Source organism: Sceloporus occidentalis, unplaced genomic scaffold, assembly GCF_023333645.1.
Source record: "Sceloporus occidentalis isolate IW3139 unplaced genomic scaffold, rSceOcc1.0.p SCAF_15, whole genome shotgun sequence".
NCBI lineage: Eukaryota > Metazoa > Chordata > Lepidosauria > Squamata > Phrynosomatidae > Sceloporus > Sceloporus occidentalis.
The window spans coordinates 870,096-894,735 of NW_028316995.1; the positions used below are offsets into that span (position 1 = coordinate 870,096).

Genomic DNA, 24,640 nt, shown 5'->3' on the forward strand with positions numbered 1-24,640 from the left:
TTAAAGTGAAACAATGCCTGGTTCCAGCTTCCTCCGATCTGTATACTATTATTTTTGCTTTGTTAAACTGTTTCAAGCAACCGTCGGAAACTACCGTGACCTTGATTTCAGCAGGCACTAAGTGGCATCCGTTACTCAGGATAATCGCACGGAGTATCAGAATAAACATCTTCCGATGTGAATTATATGTACAGGTATCCGCTCCCCGCTATAAACATCGTTCACACAAGTATCCCTCTTACATGCTGATACTTCTCAGTGTGAAATAGCCTTCAATCCGTTCTCTAAAATAAGTTCTGCTCGAAATGTTTTAAACTAACCACCATTTTATGACAACTGGAAAGTTGATATGAGAAGGGAGGGGGGACAATTTTTTTTTCTGGTTTACAGACCTTGATTTGTAAGAGAGGGAAACAGCATGAAACAAGCCGTTCTGGTTATATAAACAGGGCTACACAAATCTGAATGCAGAAACAAATCAGAATCCAAAAATCCCCCAAATCCAGTTTTTGAAAACAATGTTTTCTTAAGTAATACGTGGGTTTTCTTGGAAATAAAAAAGAAAAATTTTTTTTTTTTGTTTTACATTTTTTTTTAATTACACTTTTTTATTATTATTTTTTTATTTTGTTATTTCTAACAGCACAATCTGTAGACCAAAAACAATCCTGTATGATCATCTCAAGAGGTTTATTAAGTAAGCCAACGCATAATTGATGCCAAGGTACAATTAATCAAATGCACGGTTATAACTTTATTAAGTCGTTAGTGACCAAATTATTAAAACCACGATAGCTAGCCAACTCCTGGCTCTTTAAATTATTTCGGCTCACAAACTTAACAAAAGTGATCTTTTACGGTTTAAACGCCTATGTCTGGACCTCAGGGCAAACAGAACTTTTGTTTTTCATTTAGTTATTTATTTGTAATTTTAGTTCTTTCAAATAGTGGACAAATACCAAATGCAATCTACACGTATATCTGTTTCCGTCGCACAAAATAATTTATATTATCAAAGTTATTTTGTAATCTGTTATATAATTGGTTTTATCTTCCTGTTCTGCTAAGATTTATCTGTCATCTCATAAGATGACTGATAAAGACAGAGAATCGCTTATTAATGTGTACATACAGACAATGTCTTCCTCTCGAAAGCCCCTGTTGGAATGAATGAGGAGTTTTTGCAGACATATAGAATGTCACAGATGCCGTAACTAATATATGGCGTGAATAAATATTACGCCCTTGGTTGTATCTGCACTAACTTGAAGTTCTGTTTAAAACAGCGGGACAGTTGGGAGGTATGGGTAAACTGCCACGAAGCTCAGCAGATTGAGGCATCTTGGGAGTTGTAGTTCAAAAAAGCAGAACTACCCCTTGAGCAAAGATTACTGGTTCTAGAGAGATTAAAAATATATGTCTGTGATTGTGATTCTATGGGACGTAAAAAAAAACAAAAAACTTCCCAACATTATGACTTAATACTAGACTTGTGCATTCGTCTTCGGACGAACATGAAAACGAACACTAAGAGCGTTTTCGTGTTCGTTCCGAAGACACGCCGAAGAGAAGACAGCGGCGGTAAAACGTGGGCGAAGACGAAGACACACACCACGAAGATCTTCGTGATCGTCTTCGTCTACCATTCTCCCCCCCTTCTAACTTACCTTGTGTTCGCGGCATCGCGGCAGTTCCCGGAAGTGGAAATCCGCAGGTTCGCCGTCACGGGTTACAGGGCAGTGCGAATGAGCCTATTGGTCGCCTACAGGGACCTCCTCTGGCATCAACCAATTGGTTGATGCCAGAGGAAGACCCTGCAGGTGACCAATAGGCTCATCCCACTGGTCTCCCTCCCTGTTCAATTAGTTAAATGTCCGTACAAGCGACTTTATTGGTCGCTCGTACGGACATTTAACTAATTGAACAGGGAGGGAGACCAGTGGGATGTGCCGGGTAAGTTGCAGCATTGGGGTTTTAAAACCCCAATGCTGCAACTTACCCTGCAGATGCCACTGGTCTTTAACTAATTGAACAGGGAGGGAGACCAGTGGCATCAGCAGGGTAAGTTGCAGCATTGGGGTTTTAAAACCTCAATGCTGCAACTTACCCGGCACATCCCACTGGTTTCCCTCCCTGTTCAATTAGTTAGTCCGTACAATAAAGTCGCTTGTACGGACATTTAACTAATTGTTGAACAGGGAGGGAGACCAGTGGGATGTGCCGGGTAAGTTACGGCACCAGGAGTTAACAGTCTGTACGATCGACCAATAGAGTTGCTCATACGTACATTTAAACTCCTGGCGCCAGAGCTGCGTTAACCCCGTATTAACCCCTTAACCGGGGAAACGAAGAAAAACCGAACACGAAGAATGTCCACGAATATTCGCCCGAAGAGAAGACGGGAACGGGCGAATATTCGCGGAATACAAATATTTTTTTCCCCCCGAAGACGAGCACAAAGATGAACACCCTGGTGCCCAAGTCTACTTAATACACAGGTGCCCAGATCAGAACTTGGAGGGCCACGAAAAGACAATTTTCAGACGTTCCAGTTTGAGCAAAGGCATTACAATAAAAAATCCATTAAACTCACTGTTTTTAGGCAGGGACACACATAAGGACTGGACTTTTTTTCACAGGAAACTTTTTTTTAACCCTTTAATAGCCCATTGTGAAGATTCTATGTAGCGACTCACCAAATGGCCCTAATACCGGTCCTTAATGAAAGCTTAATTTGAGTCACCTGCGTTCAACCAGGGACATCATCCATAACATGCACGGATTGGGTGATCACATCGGTATAGACTAGGAAGGAGTCTGTTGAAGCCTATGTGACCCTGAGATTAATTTTACATCTTCTTGGGCCGGTAATGGGAGATCAGAGGCTCTCCCCAACCGGCCCACCATTCCCACTGCCTTCAACAGGCGTCTACGTGGGACAGTGCTCGTAAATCGGACCTGCCGGGCCGTGTGTCCACCCTACAAAGGAATATCTGAACCCAGCGATTAGAAGCATCACTCCTCTCAACACACGAACTATACCTCTCTATACCAGTTTCAGTATCCCAAAACTATTACATCTGGAGAGAATATTGGTTTCTTATGCCAAACTAATACACTTAACCTGTACTTAATTCACCTAACAGCAGTTGGCAATTTGGCAAATTAAAAAAACGGTGATAAACCCATTTATAAAGATTTTCTTAAGATTACGGTCTGCTTTGTGCGTTTTACTTTAAATCAGCTTCGACTAAACACAAAACCACACGTAAATCCTTATCTCCCATCACCTCGCGTGCTTTGCTTTCCTTTTTAGACATAGGATTACGGTAATCTCGAAATCTATCTTGCTTTGTAGAAAATGTAATTAGTATTTAATGCGAGCAGCAAAGCCGACTTTCAGTGCAAGCGCAAAAACCGACCCATCTTATAACTCTATAGTGCACTTGGACCGTCAACTACACGTGTTTAAATATTTCTTTAAATAACAAAGCCCACACAAATGAATGTAAGATTTATGGGACCCAAGAGAGCTGGCGGGATTTTAATATTTTTATATAATAATAATAAAAAATAATAGTATAATTAATAATAATTGTAATACGTCAGACTGGTTACAAAATAGTTGCTGTCTCATGGGCATACTTAAAAGACAGCAATGATCAGTTTAAAATAGAATACTTTTGCACATAATCATCACGGCACTTTCTTATTTGTCTCCATTGCCTGGAGGATCTTATCCAAACTTTGAAACTGAATTGAAAACAAAACAAATGAGCAGAGGCGTATATAGGGTATGGCAGCCAATGCACGTGCCATGGGCGCCATCTCAAGGGGGGCGCCGGTGAGCGGCTTTTAAATGCCGCTTACCGGCATTTTTTTTAATTTTTTTTTTTGATGCGGAGGAGAGAGAGGGGCGCCTAGCAATCGCTCGGCGCCCCTCATTCTCCTCCACGAGCCCTCTACCCCCGTCCCGGTGCCGGCATTTCATGCAGAGCACCGCAATATGCCGGCATATTGCGGCGCTCTGCATGAAATACCGGCACCAGCGAGCGGCTTTTAAACACTGATGCGGAGGAGAGAGAGGGGCGCCTAGCAACCGCTCGGCGCCCCTCGTTCTCCCCCGCATCAAAAAAAAGAAGACAGCGTTTAAAAGCCGCTCGCTGGTGCCCGCTGCTTCACTGCTGGGCACCGAAATATGACGTCATATTACGGCGCTCAGCAGTGAAGCAGCGGGCACCAGCGAGCGGTGCAGGAAGACAGAAGCATCGTCCTCCCGTCGCTGGACTTCAAGGTGAGAGAGAAGGGGGGGAGAGAGGGGTTAAAAAGCGATAAGGGAGGGAGTTAAAAAGTGATGAGGGAGGGAGTTAAAAAGTGATGAGGGAGGGAGGGGGTTAAAAAGTGATGAGGGAGGGGGTTAAAAAGTGATGAGGGAGGGAGGGAGTTAAAAAGTGATAAGGGATGGAGGGGGTTAAAAAGTGATAAGGGAGAGGGGGTAGATATAAGTAAAGAGTGTGCATTAATGTGTGGATGCATTGAGTGAATGAGGGAGAGCATGAGTTAATGTGTGGATGAGTTGTCTGAATTAAAGTGTGAATTAGTGAGTGACTGTAAAAGTGTTTGTGTATCATAGATGTATAATTGTGGAAGGGCAAAGATGGCACTAGCAGGAGGTTTGAGCCTTGGGGACCAAGATGGCACAGGCAGGGTGTATATGGGACAAAGATGGCACTGGCCGGACTGTTTGGGGACAAAGTTGACTTGTGCTGGGCTATTTGGGGACAAAGATTGCAAATTTTATGTGTGTAATCTGGGCGCTGGTCAGGTTCTATGTGGGCAGTGTTGACGCCAGGGCTGGTTTTGGGGTGTGCAACCTGTGATCTATGCCTGTAATTTAGGGGGTTTTAAATATACCTTTAATGCCGTGTTTTTATGTGAATTCCAATTGATCTTTACCTGCAAAGCTGGGTTTTTGTGTTATGCTGTAGATCCATATCTGCTATGCTATGTTTCCATACATTATTTATGTGTACCTGCAAATACAGGGTTAATATGTCTTATTCAGTTGATCTATACCTGCGATGCTACGTTTCATATATTATTTAGATATTTGGACAGGGGAGCAATTTCAGTGCTTGCCATAGGCGCTATTTTCAGTAGATACGCCTCTGCAAATGAGTAATATGTAAAAGCTTTTAACCACAACATATTTATTAAAATGATATTATATTTAATATTTATTATATTATTAAAATATTATTATTTATAACTTTACTTTGAACTACAGCTTCAATAAGAATAATCTGCGCTATAGGAATAAATATATTCTATGATTCCTTTTTTTTAATCCTACCTCTTTTACATTTATGTGACTTTATGCACATGTAGAATACTTAGGTCTTTCTGGAAGTAACTTCTGGTGCTGTACCTCCATCTTGTTGAGATCCCCAACTTTATTCTGTTCATGTTAATTATTTATTCTACATATGAAAATCCTATTCATCGCAATCAAAACTGATTGCGCACTGCAGTGTTTTAATAAGAAAAGTCTTTTTATTGGTTCAGAATGCATAACTTAAGTGCTTAATATGCATTGTTCGCTGGTTTTATTTTACAAGCTTGTATGTCGACCGAGGTTATAGATTTAATCAAAGAATAAATATTCTATAAAATTATCCACTCCGCTCACAATCCTCTGCAATTATATATTACAAGCTCCTTTGTATTTTAAGTCAATATGTATCTGTTTAAATATGTGTGTTTTCCATCTGAAATACTCTACTTTGTTGATGCAAATCCAAAGGTCGTTTCAGTCTTTTGTTTGTTTTTAATTCCAAACAGGCCCGGACTGGGACAAAAAATAGGCCCAGGCATTTAAGATTGAGCAGCCCATTTTTATTTATTTATTTATTTATTGCATTTCCCCAAATCACTTAAACATTCATGATAGACACAAACACTTACTCACTCATTCACACAAATCAATAACACATATTCATTAATGCAGTCTCACAAATCATTCAAGCAATTTATCCACACATGAATTCATTAATTCTCATACGCATTCACACAATTCATCCACACATTTATTCATTCATTCTTGTACGCATTCACACTACCCCCTCTCCCCATCCCCTTCTTATCTGCCCCTTCTAACTATGTTCCCCCTTATCACTATGTACCCCCTTCCCCATTTCTCAACATGTACCCCCTCTATCTCCCCCCCTCTCACTGCACCCCCCTCCCTTACCCTACTTACCTTGTTGCCGGAGTAAGCAGCAACTGCAACCGGGTCCGCCTTAGGGGTGCGCGGCCGCACAGGGCTTAAATTAAAACATTGGGGGGGGGGGTTTAACTTTATTTAACATCCTCCATGTTAAATAAAGTTAAACAAACTTTATTTAACATGAAGGATGTTAAATAAAGTAAACAAAAAAACCCCCCGATGTTTTAATTTAAGCCGTGTGCGGCCGCGCACCCCTAAGGCCGGCCCTGGTGGGGGTTGCCTGGCCTCCTAGAGAGGCGGACACGGTCGCAGTTGCTGCGGGCTTAAGGGGCAGGGGCCCTGCGTTAATGCGGCCTCATAGGCCCAGTCAGTCCGGTCCCGACTGAGCCTATTTTAAGGTAGGTGCCTGGAGCTGCAGCTCCATCAGCCCCTACGTCAATCCGGCCCTGGGCCGCCCGGCCCACCGGGAAAATGCCCGGTGTGCCCGATGGCCAGTCCGGGCCTGATTCCAAACATGAATGTATTCCTCCGATCTACTCCATGCGTGTGACGGCTAGCATGTGCCTTAACAGATAACTGAAGGGCAGTATTGTTGTCTGTTAGCTTTGTGCCCTACGCAGGGTTAATCTGTATGTGTTACGCATGCTGCAAAGGTGTTGCATCAATCAAGAACACACGCAGGTACCTATCCATCACTATGTAGCCGATACATTTGCCTAAGTGACAAGGTACAGAGAAATGTGTACGCTTCTACATTTAGATTGTCTATTAACCCATCACACCCCAGTGTCCTCAATCCATTTGCTTGTTTCTTAAAGGTTAACTCCCAACATCTCACCTACTCATGATCCCCTTGTATATGTGGAGCACAACCTGGAAGCCTCCTGTAGACTGGAATTATGCCACACACAACATGGTACGCAACATTACCGAAGCTGCAAATGGTGTCCGACGTCCCATACGCAAGCCATGCATTGCTGAACATTTTTGACAATACGCAGCTTCACATACGGGGTGCTTATTAGGATCATCCTGTTAATTCCGAAGTCTGGCTGGGAAAGGCAACACTGAAGGGTAGTAAAGACTGCAGACTTACTTGCTGTCTTGGTAACTTCTGGAAGGGCATCAAGATATATGGTACAGGTGAGAGCGCTCCTTGACGTCACTATACATCATAAAAAGCCAACAAAGCGAGCCCCTGCTGCGGAAGAGCGACGCTGGCCCTGTATTATGTATACACATTGTATTATGCATTATACAGGGCCTGCTCAGCTCTTCTTGCTGGAGAACCCCACTGGTGTCAGCCCTTATAATGTTTAGTGAAGTGACGGAATTAAAATCTCAGGGACGGCTCAGAATATTCCGACAACTTTCCACCGCAAGAGCTCGATAGCGTGGACATCATTTAATCCACACATTGACAATCCATTATGCCAAGCCGATGCACATGACAGGCTTACAGATCGTCACAACGGCAAAAAACTGACACTTTAATAGTTTTGTAATAGGTACACCTTTATATACAACCCCTATTGCACAGTAACGCGTTATGTATCCTTTGCTATTTTCCACTGTGCTCAAACTGCCAAAAGCACGTTAACAATAACCCTTTCAACATCAAAATGGAAAAAATAAAATTAGAAAGTACGTGCGTAATGAAACCTTGCCAAACGCAGCGTCACATTTTCCCATTTTAATATATTTTTAATTATCAATGAACTGCAGCAATTATCTTTTTTTTGCCTCTAGTTGACCAAAATGTGAAACAATTTAGTTTTTTTTTTTTTTTTTTTTTTTTTTTTTTAATGGAACAAAATGTCCTCCAGTCGACGAGAAAAGAAAGAAAACGAGTCTCTCCAATATTGTTGTGCTACGGATAAAAGACGTTTAACTCTGTATATATAATGTAACCCTCTTTTTAAAAGCAGGTCACTTGAAAGTGTTTATTGGATTCAAAGTGTTTTTTTGATTGCGTTTTAGTTTCTTAAGTATAAAGATAGTTTTCTATGTGCTGGTGATTTGACTCGAAGATTGTTCTTATACACCAGAGTACAAAAAGCTGTTTGAACCAACACTGCGTTCCCAATCATTTTGCCCGAGGCAACCACTACATATTCAGAACATTTAACGTTGTCCTCTCTAAAATGTTCACTTTAGAACAGTGGTTTGTAACTTGCCTAAAAACAAGTCATGTAATAATTTGTTTTATTGAGCTGTATGTGTTGCTACATTACCCAAAAACCTTGGCCAGTTTGTGGCCCTCGAGGTCCGGCATTGCACTGCCTTAGCACATCACGTTGTCATATCATGGATTCATTTTTACTGCAAGGCAATATGGAATTACCAAGGCATATGGAGCCTGAGACAAGACCAAGGACTGATTATGTTTTATAGCAGGACTAGATTGGCCAAATGGGTGATATCTGCCATAAAATTTTCTGTTTCTACATACTACACACATCTTTAAGACATAACAGCAAAAAAGCAAACACTGAAAGTTGGGAATCATGCTTTTTATAGAACAAAATTAGCAGCAGAATTTAGGTTTTTGAATATGCTACATTCCTACAACATCTACTGCGTGAAGAATGTTTTCTCCGCTGATATCCTTCCATATTGAGTAGAAGTGCAATTCTTTCAATTGTTAATTATACAAAAAAATCTAGTTTTTTCATAGGTCTTTCCCCTCTGCTGCACATTTGTCAAGGCCCAGGGCAGCTTATAACTTTTACCAAATGGGACACAACCTATGTCTGGGTTTAACCAATAATATCTACACGTATAGGAGGTCCTCATCCTAGGGACTACCTAGGGCCTTCCCCAGAGGAACATATTGCCAATGGTCTCCTCTATTAAAAATGTTTTTTTGTTGGAGGAGAGAACATCCTTGGAGTGAGAGTGTGCGTCTCCTTCTGCTTTCTCTCTCCAGGATATTTGGGCACAATTTCTTGTGTTGGAGAAGTTCCAAACCTCAGCTAAGACTGCACATACTGGGCTGATTTGGGGAGATCCGTGATCTTCCGCACCATCCCAGGCTGGACCTTATTAGGCTTACAGAACTCTTGTAGTCCCAGGTCTTGGGCCATCACCCCGTCTAAAAACACTTAAAGAAGTGAAGCGATAAATAAGATCTTAGGTCTTGCTGTACTTTTTAGCAGACACACACCACATGCTTATAAAATAAAATGGCTTAAAATTACAATGGACTTTAAAGAATAAGGCTGTGTCTCTTTCAGAAAAACTAATTTATACTATTGCAAGTGAGAGCAGACTTTTTAACGATAAATTCAGTGATGTTCAGTACCCTAAACGATCGGTTTAGTACGAAAACCATTTAAGATGCTATATAGGGTTTTCTTTCCAAAAAGCAAGAAGCTATTACTTTAACTACTCGAAGAACTCAGCTGCTCCAAAGCCGTTTTGTTTCATTGTGTATTTTTTTTTTTTTTTTACCATTGTCTTTAATGCATTAATTGTACTGGAATTCGAGATCCATTCCATTGTTATATATTTTCTTTCACCTCCCTAACAAGCACAATTATCCAATTTCTTGCCAAGTTCAAAGACGCAGACAAAATGGTGAGACGCATGAAAGCCTCCGTGTTTTTTTTATCTGCAGGAAACAATGCTCAATAAACATGATTTTAACTTCCAACCAAATGCAAATAAGTCGTACAACGTCTGTATGCTACCAGGCATTTAATCCTTTCCGCTATCGCATAATAGGTTTGCAGTCTGAGGGAGAAAAAAACAGGGAAAAAACGTAAACGGAAGCTGCACTTTCTAAGACACCCGTAAAATCCTGCATTTCACAACTAGACACAGAAAACGGTGTCAGGCATCGGCCAATCGGCGCAGCATGCTGAACGGTAAATAAAAGCAGGCTCAGAACCGTATCAGGAACGCAGATTCTTAATTCCCTCTGTCATATTAATAACTCTGATGAGACATTCAGAGGGATTTAAATGTGTGCCAAATTAGAGGAATAGCTTTAATGTTTAATTCAGTTTCCCTTGAAGGGGAATATAAAAAGTGATAAACAGAGTTGCCGCGCATGTTTTCAATAAAAAATTAGCCCTGTTCCTATTATTGGTGTCGATTAAACTGGTGTAAACAAATACACGGTGTTCTGTCCATGAAACATTTTTTTGTTAAGAGAAGGAGTAATGTTAAACAAGCCTCCTTCTTCTCTTTTCTCCCCCCGACATCCTAAGAGCTCAGAACGTTCACTGCATACTCCTAAGTGTCTCTCTTCAGGGAGTGCAGTCCCTCTTTGGACCCAAATGCCTGCGTCCCTCTTTCTTTCCAGTGGTCCATCATCCCTTTCTATGCTGGCTCAAGAAAAGGTGTCCTAGATGATCAGACGGGAGCATTGTCTGTTAAACCTTGTATTCTGGACACAATAGTTCACCTATTTTCATGAAGCAATCCTAGTTTACTACACATGCCATTCACACACACATGCTTTCCTTCTCATTAAGAACTCTTTATTCTCAGCAATCCCCTGTGGATATGGCTGGTCAAGGTTAATGTTTCCTTTAAGAATGAGGAAAGAAAGGCAGAGAAATGCCTGGTTATGGTCTAAGAGGGTATTAATTTTGCTACAAGATGTTTTACAATCAAAGGGGAACTGTGACCATGATTGACTAAATCAATGATACCTTCCAAAAGCTTGTATGTCTTGGTTGGTTTCCAAGATGTAGTTTAGAGGTCTACCTATTGCAGCTGAGATGGGGACAGCACGTGGCACAGCCAGCATTATTTAGTGAATTTTCCGTACTGAGGATTTCGCATCTTTAAGAGTCAACAACAATCAGCAACTTAATAGGGAAGGGTAATCATACAGATCCAGAGAGTTAAGACATGGTATACACATAACGTATACATATATACCGAGTCAAAACCATCACATTAGTTTTTTGAGTATATTGTGACAAGTTCTCAGGTATGTATCAATATTGGTTGACCAAGTTTGACAAGAATACTGACCAATAAAAAATACTGACCAAAAAAGGGCACATTAAGGGTTAAAGCAAGGGCAGGGATTATAAAATGATTAAATTAAGGGTAAAGGTCCAATACTAGCCAAAACTCTTTTCTTATGGGCTCAGGTTCCTGTTGTCTTAAGGCAATCGTGCAATGCCACGGATGGACGGTTATGGTTACTATGGGACAATGGCTGGTAAGGATCAGAAATTGTACACAGAAGCAGAGCTTTGCTCCCATCTGATAACATTATAGCAGAGAGTTTATTGTTTGTTCCCTGATAAGGCAATTTGATCAGCAAACACTGCATTGTTCTCATGGACGGTAGCTTGTTGAATCGGCACTTGATGAAGGAATCAATCCAGGCTTCCGATGTTTTACAATGAAAAGTGTAGTCAGCTTTCCATATTAGCTTGAGATAACAGATGATAGGTCAAGATTTTTGAGGATGTGTATCAAATCAAATCAGAACTTAGTTACTTTTCAACTTTTTATGGGGGCCACTGCCGCAGGCCTCACATAGAGCAGTCTCCCCCCAACAGGCCCTCAGGGCAGCATCTCCCTTTCCTTGCGCCAATTGTCTTTGGAGAACGGTTGCTTTTACCACGCCATTTCCTGGATAATCTTGGTTTGTGGGTCGGTTTTATAATTTAGAGAGAAAGGAGACAGAAAAAGGGATGAAAGATGAGTGAGAAAAGAGAGAGCAAAGAAAATAAGAGATAAAAAACAAAAGGATGACAAAAACATACACCAAATCTAGCACACATTCTAACACACACAGGCACTCACACTAACACACAACCAGACACTCACACTAAAACATATCTATACATACGCACACCTCATTTATCCTGCCTGACTGCCTTCAATACAGTTTGTGATAACATAAGACATATTGCTAGATATCTCTAATATTTTTCAGACAGCTGCGTATTAGCCATTTGTTCTAGTCCTGTTATCTTTGCCCAATCTACTAGACAAATACCCAGACTCCTTATCAATCTGCCTGTCCTAAACAACAGAATGACTTGGTGTTAATCAGTGTTCTGGACACTCTGATCTCTAAAGTCTATGGAGTAACGGACTTCATTAGACTGCCATAAAGCATCAGCTCAGTGTGGTATTTGAGCAGCCAAAACATCACATGCCCGACAATGGTGGTGGTTAATGTTCACAAAGAAAAAAATAATTCCAAAACTACCTTCCTTTTAATGACTCCTGGTCTGCATCTGGTTCTTTATTGTATGTAACTGCCTAATCAGGATCTATCCTCTACACAATACTTGTAAAAAAAAAAAATGGTGAACGCTGTACTATAGTACTATAAGCGTAAATAAGTTTGCTTCTTGACTAATGCTTCCAGTTTTGGGATTGCATTCTATACGCCAGGTTGCTAAAGTATCATTTGTGAGGCACAAACACATTTTGTATCATTGTCACTGAACCAGCACTGATACATTCTGTTTCTTTGGTTCCGAACACTGATATGTAATAATGGTAAATAGAAATTGTGTAGCCATGCTGTAAATGTATTTTTTTTGCGAACAGAAGCACATAGAAATACTCAAACCATTCCATTCTCTTATCCTTCAGAGAATTACATAAAACAAGTGAGCAGCGTGGAGAATCAGATGCCATTAAGGTCTGTGTTATGATGATAAGTTTTTTCTTTAGCCAAAGTGAGTAATGCTCGGTCTCACAAAGCATCTAAACTGTAGCACAAATTTTTAATCAATGTAAGGCTATCCAATGGAAAGATGATTTTTACAGATATTTGTGAATTTCTGGGACAGGGGATAACAGCACTGAAATCCAGAGTTTATTAAGGAAAAAAAAAACCTTAAGTCAGATCAGTAGGATAAGTTTTCTATATCAGAAGCCATTAGATCCTTCAAGGAGGGCTTAAAGACTGTTAGTATAGTGCAGTGATGGCGAACCTTTTTGAGCCCAAGTGCCCAAACTGCAAACCAGTTTTTTCAAAGTGCCAACACTGCAATTAAACCTTTGTTCTCCATATCAGACCCCCCCATAACCTTTGTTCTCCACATCAGACCCCCCCACAACCTTTGTTCTCCACATCAGACCCCCCACAACCTTTGTTCTCCACATCAGACATCAATGGGTTACAGAGTAGTAAAGTAGTAGTTTTCCCCAGGCTGCTCATGTTCATTCAGGACTAAGAACAGTAACTCATATTAGTCATTATATCATATAGACTATAAATATAGAAAATAGTTTTTATAAAACCGAGTAATTAGGAGAAACAAAGATCACTAAGTGCTAAATTCTAATACCCTTAACAGCAGGGGACTCTGAAAAAACATCAAACATTGAACAAATGCCTTCAGCATGTAGTCAACGCTATGGAATTTGATGGCGCTATATCAAACAATAAATAATAATAATAATAATAATATAGTGCTGTACAGCCATACCCTGGTGATTATAAGCTCACAAGGCAAATGCACCAATGAGATCGCTAAATGCCATTTTCTAAACCATTATTCTCCGGTTTTGTTTGCTCAGTTATATTCTTAATATATTGTATTTTCCTAAATCATCTTTATATCGACCTATATGCTGAGGCTGTGCTTCTCATTAAAGCTCCTTTACGATATTTAGCTATTAAAGAATGGCTGACGTCAAACAAAAAGCTTTGTAAGCATTTGAAAATGTACCAGCAATGCATGTAAAACCAACGGCGTAGCTAAAAATTACTGAAGCGCACTCATTTTTCTCTGCTTTGCATTCTTCAGAACACAGCAGCTTATGAGTGAGTTACAAGACTACATTATGAATAACTTGTCTGCTAGTGATAACTAGAGCTCATATCTGAGTAGCCTCTCCTGTGTCAGAGCCAATCACAGCTGCCCTGTCACTGGATTTTGACTAGTTGTCATCTGAAATCATCCTTCACTCTTCCCCAGTGGCAAATCCTGCGGAAAACTTCGGATTTTCTTAATATCCCTTAGTGCATTGGCAAAATGATTGTTTCATTTCACCAAATGCATATCCTTACATTTATCTATGTCCAAGTTTAGCCTGACTGCTCTACAATCCCTCTGAAGTCACCCTGGTCTCAGCTTACTAACTTTTCGGCACGCTCACAACTTTGTTTAACCCCTTCGTGACAAAGGCTGATTTTACTTTTTGTACCCTTCGTGACAATGGCCGTTTTAACATTTCTGCGCTGCTCTTGTTTAGCTGTAATTTTCTTCTTTCCCGTTTACTGAACCCACACACATTAGATATTGTTTTTTTCAGGACAAGAAGGGCTTTCTTTAGATGACATTGTTTTGATTGTATCATATTATTTACTATTAAAAAAAGTATAAAATATGGTGAAAAATTTAGAAAAAAATGACTGTTTCTAACTTTTAGTTGAAAAATCTTTTACTCATCTATAAAAGGTAATGAAAAAACCTGCTCAATAAATTCTACAATTTGTCCTGAGTTTAGAAATACCCAATGTTTTTATGTTTTTTTGCTTTTTTCTGCATGTTATGGAGCAATAAGTACAGGTAGCGTTTTGCTATTTCAAAGCCTTTTTTTCCAAATCTGGTAATTCTTCCCCCCATGTGCCATTTCGGGTATCTTTGAACCCGGCCAATGCAATTTACCCCATCAAATCATATATTTTTTAAAACTAGACAGCCCAGGGTATTCCAAATGCTAGTATTTTAACCCTTTCCAAGCACTTATTCTACCATCAGCCTTTGTCAAACTTTATGGTAGTAATTTTTTTGCATTTGTTTTTTCACACACATTTTACTTCAGGTAGGAATAAACAGGTTCTGGTATATGTCACTATTATAAAACACCCCAATATGTGTTTAGCAACATCTCCTGAGTACAGCGATACCTCTCATGAATGATTTTGCCTGGCTGTTCGGGGGCAAAAGGGCCACATTTGGGGCATGCACATTTTTCAATGTTGAACTTTGGCATTTGGGGATCCACTGCCCATGCCCTATTTGGCACATCTTTGAGCCGGGCCATTTCAGTGTGCCCAATAAAGCCATATATTTTTGAAAACTAGACACCCCAGGGTATTTCAAATGCTAGTATTTTAACTCTTTCCATGCACCATATCTACCACCAGTCTTTGTCAAACTTTGTGGTAGTCATTTTTTTGCATTTGTTTTGTCACACACATTTTACTTCAGGTATGAATTAAAAATTTCTCGTATATGTCACTATCACAAAACACCCCAATATGTGTTGAGCAACATCTCCTGAGCGCAGTGATACCCCACATGAATGATTTTGCCTGGCTGTTTGGGGCCAAAAGGGCCACATTTGGGGCATGCACATTTTTCAATGTTGAACTTTGGCATTTGGGGATCCACTGCCCATGCCCTATTTGGTACATCTTTGAGCCGGGCCATTTCAGTGTGCCCAACAAAACCATATATTTTTGAAAACTAGACACCCCAGGGTATTTTAAATTACCACCAGCATTTTTTCAAAGTTTGCAGTAGTATTTTTGTGCGTGTATTTTTCCCACACACACCTACTTTATGTATGAATTTACAGCTCCTGGTATATGCCGCTGTCACACGACACCCCAATATGTGTTCAGCAACATCTCCTGAGTACAGTGATACCCAACATGCATGGGTTTGTCATTTTTGGGGGGAACTAAAAGGCCACATTTGGTACGTGTGCATTTTTCTAATTGGAAATTAGATGTGTGGCCATCCTCCCCCCCGTGTTAATTGGGACCTTGTTGAACCCGGCCAATTCAATTTACCCCATCAAATCATACATTTTTTAAAAGCAGATCGCTTTCTGCACCCGTTTAAAGACGTGCCGGTCCTGGCACGTCATTTGTCGTTATCGACTTGAATTTCCGTGACGTGCCCGCACCGGCAACTGTCATCAAGGGGTTAAAAGTAGTGCTTCATTACGTTATAATGTTACAACAAAAGTTGTGTATTCTCCGTGAATTTAGTATGCTTTATAAAAGGCCCTCCAAAGCTCACTAATTTAAATAAGCTTTAAGCAGGACCACATAGATATTCTTGGCACAGAAACTCACTAGGGAAACTAATGTAAAAGTGAAGTCAGGGAAATTAAACCTCAGCTCTTCTGCGAATATCTATCTATCTAGCCAACTCTCTCTTCGGTGTTATTCATGCCAGAAATACACTATGTTCTATACGTTCCATAAAATAACCACTAAACAAAAAAAATCCCATTATGAAGCAGTAACAAAAACCGCAGGTACTCCTTCTAAGGCTGCAATTATTTGTACTCATAACTTCCCTATCAAGTCCTTATGACAAACAAATAGACTGAAAAGCATGACCCTACGTCAAAGGAACATCACTTAGTTTCTCATATAAACTGAAGAGACTGCACTAAAACAAAACCCATTACTGTACAAAAATATAGCACATCGATCTTAAAGCAAAAAATAATAGAACATGATGAAGGCCAGCAGGATGTTAAACTATGGAAACTTTTGAAGGGAAGGTGGTAATTATTTTTCTGCACATTAAGGTGGTAAAAAAAGTAAAGAATTCCAAAAATATATCTGCTAGGAAAACTAAAAGACCACACAGAAAGTCCAAATAAGCAGGAACAGTGGAGTTGGCACAATCTGATGGAACAATGGTTAGCGCTTGCTGAGATTTGCAACTTGGGGGAAAAGCTTGCCAAGTCTACACCTGCCAAGAGATGGCGGCTGCCTCTGTTGGAATCTGCAAAGCTGGAGACCATAACAAGGCATCTGAAGAGACGCTCACAGAGACAAAAAGCATTGAAACATGAACACAGCAAGGATAATGAATGAGTAATTATTAAAGGGACACTTCATTGTCCCAGGCAGCCTCCTGAACAAAGAATACACATTAATGTACTTTAGAAGTACTTAAATATACATTCTTTAAAACTGCAACAACAAAATAAAATAATAATAATAAAAAAAGAACTGAGTTTTACCAAAGATTGCAATAATCTATTGTCTATATATTCTGCCCACTGAAAGACTTTCTGAGCATGCGCAAGGGTTTAACGAGACACCATCTCTCCCTCCTCACTAGAATTGCTTGCCAAGCCAGCACTGGTGTTGACGGATTGTAAGCAAATGCACATGGAGTATCCCTTTAACTTGTAACACCTTTAAGTTTCTATAAGTGCATATTCACAAAATTTAAATGATAGAAGTCAAGAACTGATGCCCGGCAGGGACTATAAGGAGATCAGCCCTGAACAAAATGGCAGAATGACATTTTAAGAGAGGGCAAATTGTCTAGTTTAGACAGAAAAGGAATCTAACTGAGCATTTCTCTAAGCTCAAGTATATTTCTCAAAAGGAGAATTATCATATATATTATATATATATATATACAGTGATAGTTTTTGGCATTACTCAATTCATAGATAAAAACGACCTACTGCATAGGTAATGGGTTTTTTGTTTGTTAATCAGTGTAATTGTTTTAGAGATATTTAATAAAAAAAAAAAAGTGGAAGCTGAGGTCTGTGTCTCAAAGTGGTAGCCCCAGCATTGCCTAATTCCCTGTCCTGAAGTTCTTTTGCTTCTCCTCATCCAACCTTTACGAAGGCAGCCCGAACCAATCAATAACAATCAGCAACTTAAACTAGGGAGAGATAACAAAATCGAGAAGAAGAACCATGGGGAGCCCCAAAAACCAGAAACACAGTATACACATAGGGTGGGGTTTTATTAATATTTCATCGTCGTGAAGAAGACTTGGGAAAGGCGACAGACTAACATTAACTACATCGACTACAGCAGGTTTTATTAATCACTTATGGTCTCCGACAGTTCCGGTGGAGCATTTTGCTTGACAACATGGTTTTGGAGTGGTGGCAGTGGTCTGAAGGATCCACTTCACTTCTAAATGCAGGAGAGAACTAGTTACAATTAGCCAAGTGGCCTATTAAAAAAGTGTCCCCACAAAACCCCTTCCCCACAAAGGGACTGAATACAACACCCACAAACAAGGCACATAAAGGATCCCGTCATGACATTAGTACCACCTTATTAAACTAGATGCCTGGGTGACTATATGTGGAAATATTATTACATTCAGGTTTCCTATACCCTGCTTCGGGGTTAACTGCATGTGTTCATCAGCAGAAGCAAATGCTCCCGGCGCACCTATAAATAGTTTAGAGATATTTTCGGTAAAGTGACGTCATTTGTCCTTTTTAGTGGTGAAAATAAACCTAATAAGAAACGGCTTTGTTTGTGTTTCAATACTTTTCGTGAAGAATAGAAAATTCATTAGCGAAGGTGGATGACTCAGGGAATAATTATCTTGTTTTAATGTCCTACGATAAGAACGTCAGCATGAAAAAAATAAAATTGAATTTCGTATTTTAACATAATTAGCATAGTAAAGCAGTAGAGTAATTCATTAGACTAGCAACTTCTTACATACACAATAGTTAATTAGATAAAATAAGAGAGTACCAAAGAAAGTACATGCTTGAATAATTACAAGAAGGCAGTATGAAATTAAAGCTTGCTAAAGAAAACAACTAAATTAGTTGGCTTTATATTGTTTAAATTTGACACAGCGTTGTCAAAATATTCCAAAGGTGTTTCAAAGAACTTCAGCAAGACAGATGGCAAACGCTATGATGCTGGTAGTGAGCTCTGGATAAAGGTAGCGCTGGCATGATATTATCTTCAAAATCGCTCAGGAATAAATACAAATTACTCAATTCTTTATTAAATGTATTACATTTCTGAGAATTTTTATTTGTCTAGTTTCGCAGGTGCTACGTCTAGTATCATGAAGACTTATTCCAGTAAAGTACTGTTGATCTCGATAACTCGTTAGAGGGAATTTTCAGCCAAAGGTGGTACTTTGTATTGTCCGACACTGAAAAAGATAAATGAAGAAGAGAACCAAAAGGTCCCAAAAGTTTTCACGCTTTTCATGTTTTCTTCCATACTGTCCCAACAAACGGTATCACCTTCGACTAGATACTCCAGAGCTAGAGGGACTGAGGTGTGCAGCTAAGTCCGGTCAGAAAGCACCATGGGAGAGCTATTGTTGACTTGCACAATTTGTTAGATGGAGTGTTCAGCTAAAGGTGCTACATTTTATTGGGCCAACAAAGAAAAAGATGGATGAAGAAGAGACCTCCAAAGTCCAGAAAGCTATTAAGTAACTCTACATTTTCTTCTATGACGATCCAACAAAAGGTATCACCTTTCACTGGAGACTCCTTTTTCTTGTCCCATTACAACTTTATCCATTTTAATTTTTTCTTATCAAATAGTGAATTTTTCTATGGTGTTTTTGAAAAGAGCTACAAACTACAAAGACATGTAGTATATAAACACATCACCGCTTCAATATGTGTCGCAATAAGGAATCACCAGCCGACCATTCCTGTTTTATATTGGTACCTGGCAAGTAAGACAGATATTTCTGTATTATGAGTATAAAGTTTAGCAAAAATGAATCGTATTAGCATTCCTATGTTTTATGATACAAGCGAGCAATGCTGAACATCAGAGTATGATTGGTACAAAAGAATCCAAAGTGTAATGGAAATCCAGGATCATAGTCAATAAACCGTTCAAATGAATTGGTGTCTAAATGTTATTACGGACTTGGCTTTGCAAATGGAAAATGACAGCTAACACGAGGTCTTCATTGGGGTGCAAAGAGCCTATATGAAGGCTGTACGGATTTCTGTAGAGATCGCTGTTCCTTTGAAATATGAGTATAGTTAAAGCGCGACACGTTTGTTACATCTGATCATTGTGTCTGTAAGGACGGGTGTCTTACGCAGAGCCTGACACTTTACAGAGATAATCGGAAAGAGGTTGAATAACCATCGTGTAGAGGCTATTTACGTATGATGGACAGCGGTAACTGGCATGATCTGAGGCAGCTACAGACAGACCTGTATACAGATTAAATTGGTAATTCCATGCGCCTTCTGTAGTAGTAATACGCCACGTATCATAACGAACGTATATATAAATTATTAAAAAATATGTATATAAACTGACGCTCCCAGCCGAACGTTAACTATTTTCCTGCCGCCCCCTCTGCGTATAAGTGACATTCTGATTTCTTTATGGTAGAGCGTATTCAGCCATTAGCATGCTGCTCATTCAGCAGATAGAGATGTATAGAGCGACAGGCCTGGTACATTTAATTAGACTATCGAGGAATATTTTCAATTATTTCACAGAACCAGTCAAACTCTGTATTTTAAATATGTGGATGCCATGCTGCTAATACAGGTTATATAGAGAGGAGTGTGTGACAGAAGGTCGGGCCAACTGCTAGTATAGAGAAGACTAGCCCAAGGAGCCTTGGAATAAGAAAACAACATAACTTCCCCTTAGAAAATTAACACTATCTATACATTTAGAACACAATTTTAACTGTGCACGGCAAATCTTTATATATTATTGAGCACAATTTCAAATAAACATCAGTATGTTGACATTAAGAATGTTTAATAATTAATCAATAAATAGTGTATGTACATTTTCTTATTAAGTGACCTGTTATATATATATATATATATATATATATATATATATATATATATAGAGTGGTTTGTCATCATTAGCAGGAAAGATTAAAAAGATCCTACAAGGAGAACATTAACGAAAAGCCCTGACCTTTATTATGTACTGAACGACCAGATTAAGTAAAGGTTAACTGAATTCATAAATTGACCCTAATTAGTATGCATGATGAGCAACAGGTATCTCACAAAACAAATGTCCTTTTCCTCTAAAACAGATTATTTCCATTGGTGCTACATTGATTTACAATAAAATAGCAGGACAGGCTCGTAGCTTTGAGTACATAATCTCAATAGTGTCAAGATGGACCATCACTCTAATCGGAGGAGAGAAGAGAGGGATGGAGGGTTTCCTAAGGGGAGAGAACATTAAAGTAATGATTCAAATTAGGAGGTCAGTGGCTTTTTGATTGAGGTGGCATTAATTATTGTTCATCTTACAAAAACATTTTAAAATTCCATTGTGCTCCCCAGTATATAACTATTTTATACACAGTGAAGATCTCCGATGGGGTCCATTACGAGGAGAATGGTGACCTATATGACATGAAGACCTATAGTTTGAACCCAATGTAGCCTGTAGCTAGAGAACTAGCAAAGTGATTAACCTTTTGAGTATAATTTGAAGTGTATCATGTAAAAACCTGTACATTGACACAAGCGGGGTCCTCCTTTTGTACCAGTATGTATTAAAATGTGTTAATTTGATGTCAATATATATATATGAAAGCCATACTTGCCCTTAGAAAGAAACATATGTTCTGTATGTGGGTATATTAAACATGAGACAGGACAATTATAGTTAAAAAAAAAACCAAAGATAAAACCACAAAGAAAAATCTCAATCGATGACTTACCTTGTACATTTAATTGACTACTGCTTGGCAGACGTTATACAGGTAAAAATGTTCATATTTTTTAGTAAATAAGTGTACCTTGGACAAACAACCTCTTCCAGTAGATTCTTCCAACGTGTTCTCCTCCGAGAAATATGAGGTTGGTGAAAATTAACAAAGCAGTGGAAACAGATGCCAGGGCGGCATGAAGCTGGCGGAACATCCTCGGTGACAAGCATTGATTCTGAAACGACAAAAGCAGAGTTACACTAAATGGATTTAACTGCACTCCAAAACATTTTTGTTTGGCTTACTTTCCTTTAAATTAGTTTGGCAGTATTTATCACTATTCACTTTCAGACAGCACAGTTTCGTCTTCAAAGTCTTGGAAAGATTTCAAAAAACTCAGCAAAAGAATATTAAACTAAAAATGTAAGAAGAAGAGATAACATGGAGACACTTTTTAGAAACAGGTTCTGCAAGTTTCTTCTAGTCAGTTCCCTATTCAACTGGAAACTACATAGAAAAAGTTACTTAGTCAATTATATTACCCAATGCTTCTTTAGTAAATGGGTGGTTGAGAAGCACATAAACCCCATATTAAGTAATGCCAATGCTTTAATATGGGGTTTGTAATGCTTGTAACCTCTCACCATTGATGTGGTCTACTGGAAACCGAGCTGAGCTAAGAGCGTTTGTCGAGTTTAGTTTGTGAACCAATTCTGAAGAATTAATAATCTTGAGATACGCATATGAACAATAAATTAATGGCTGGGGCTTATTCATTTACCCAGCCATGGCAGCGCATGATTCATGTGTGTGTGTGTGGGGTGTGGATCAGTATAGTGCTCATGCTCTGTAGCAGGCGGCTCATTGTGGCCATCTAACGCATTGTTGCTGCCATAGCGGCAAACCAAAAACATCAGTTTTCACCTGGAAGCTGTGCATGTAACGCCAGATTTGTGCAGAACGGCTATGCTTAGGTGTAATGTGCAAAGTGGATATCAAAAAGGTCATAAATGAATGCACATTAACTTTAATTGCCCCTAATCACAGAAACTATTGGTTGCCTAAAACACCCATGCCATTATTGCACGACTTCCACTTGGCTCACCACCTCTACTGTTCTATAGTCAACTCTTTAATCTTATAGGATAGAAGGTCGTGATCTTTAGAATGTGATGGGTATTTTGTTACCATGAAAGGTAACCTTCTCAAACAGCAACATGTCTTCTCTGCAAGGTATTCAGAGGGACATTTGCAGCTATATGAATATAGAAAATGCAACTCCCTTATTGCATGGAAAAGTAACTACTTATATCAATGACCATTTGTTTTGCACTTAAAATACAGAGAATAGGGTGATAAAGTTCTCAGTAGAAAAAATGTTGATTTGGTACTTTTAAGGCATGTTTTAACACATGTTCACTACTGTGTAAATATTTTAAGTACATTTGGGTGTGTGTGATTAAACAATTATACCAAACAGGTGCTAATGATCACCATTTTAACATGTCAGTTGAAACACAACCATCAACAGAAACTGCTGTGTAGGGGGAATAAAAAAGGGTGATTAATAGCCAAATTCACTAACAAGGTGAGTTTGCCGGAAAACGGTTTAACGTCAAAAGTCATACACCATGGCTGAGACTGAGACTGAGCACAGCAACAAGGCACAAGGTCGTTATACCGCATCAGCAAGGTCTCTCCTAGACAGAAATTCTACACAGGAGGAAACAGGGGTTTCCAGATGTTCTGTCAACGCTCTTTTGAAAAAGCACAAAGAAACAGGCAATGTTGAGGATCGTAGACGCAGTGGCTGGCAGCAGATCAAAGACACATCATGCTTCCTTCCCTTCAAAATCAGAGGTCCAGGTGTGCCATCAGGTCAGCTTGGCAAAAAAGCAGCAGGACCCTGGTCCACCCGTCTACTGTCTGGAGAAGACTGCTCAGAAATGGAACACTTGCAGCCAAAAAGCCATTTTTCTGATGTGGAAACAAGACCAATAGAATTATTCACGAAAACACAGGAACCGGGGTGCAGAGAAATGGCAGCAGGTGCTCTGGACTGATGAGTGAAAATTTGAAATATATGGAAGTAGCAATTTGTTCTCTGAAAGGCTGGAGAGCGCTACAAGTAAAGATGTTGGAGGTTCTTTGCAAGTTTGAGGCTGGGTTTCTGCAAATGGATTTGGGGATTTGGTCAGAATAAATGGTTTTCTTAATGCTGAGAAGTTCAGGCAGATACTTATCCATAATGCAATACCATCAGGGAGGCATCTGATCGGCCCCAAATTTACTCTGCAGTGTGACGACGACCCCAAGCATACAGCCAAAGTCATTAAGAACTATCTTCAGCATAAAGAAGAACAAGGAGTCCTAGATGGCATGGGCCCCACAGACCCCCGATCATAGAGTCTTTCAGGGATTACATCATAGAGTCTTTCAGGGATTACATCATAGAGTCTTTCTGGGATTACATCATAGAGTCTTTCTGGGATTACATCATAGAGTCTTTCTGGGATTACATGAAGCATCGGAGGCTGCCTAAATTCACAAGAACGGTGGTTAGTTCTCCAAGATGTTTCAAACAACCTACCGGCCAAGTTCCTTAAACACTGCCCACCAAAGGGCGGTCACACCAAATATCGACATGATTTCGATTTTTCTTCTGTTCACTCCCTTTGCATTTTGTTAAACGATTAAAATAAACTATTATCATGTCTATTTTTAAAAGCGTTCTTTCTTTACAGCACTTTTTTAACACCTGCATAAAACTTTTGCATCGTACTATATACATCACGATGCCAAGGACTGCCAAGAACCAATTTACAGCAGAATGTCTTTTATGTTTCAGTGGATTTGGAGGAAAATGATCAACCCTTACTTGGCAGACCACATCCGCAGAGAAGGGGGGTTCAATAACAAATGCAGGATTTATGTTTCAAACCGTGAAGCGGTGATGCTTAGCAGGGAACAATATCATTTGGCGGCATAATTATTTTTACAGTGTCAGATTATTCTAATTATATTCTACACAGATAAGGAAAAAAAA

At 39.5% G+C, this 24,640-nt stretch overlaps 1 protein-coding gene across 1 annotated transcript in view; it reads right to left on the reverse strand.

Moving 5' to 3' along the window:
• The window catches only part of LOC149303119 (protein-cysteine N-palmitoyltransferase HHAT-like), a 105,870-nt gene that overhangs the window by 13,768 nt on the left and 67,462 nt on the right, over positions 1–24,640 (reverse strand). The window contains exon 10 of the mRNA XM_089481331.1: positions 21,685–21,829. Coding sequence (XP_089337457.1) covers positions 21,685–21,829 — 145 coding nt within the window. The remainder of the gene's footprint in view (positions 1–21,684; positions 21,830–24,640) is intronic.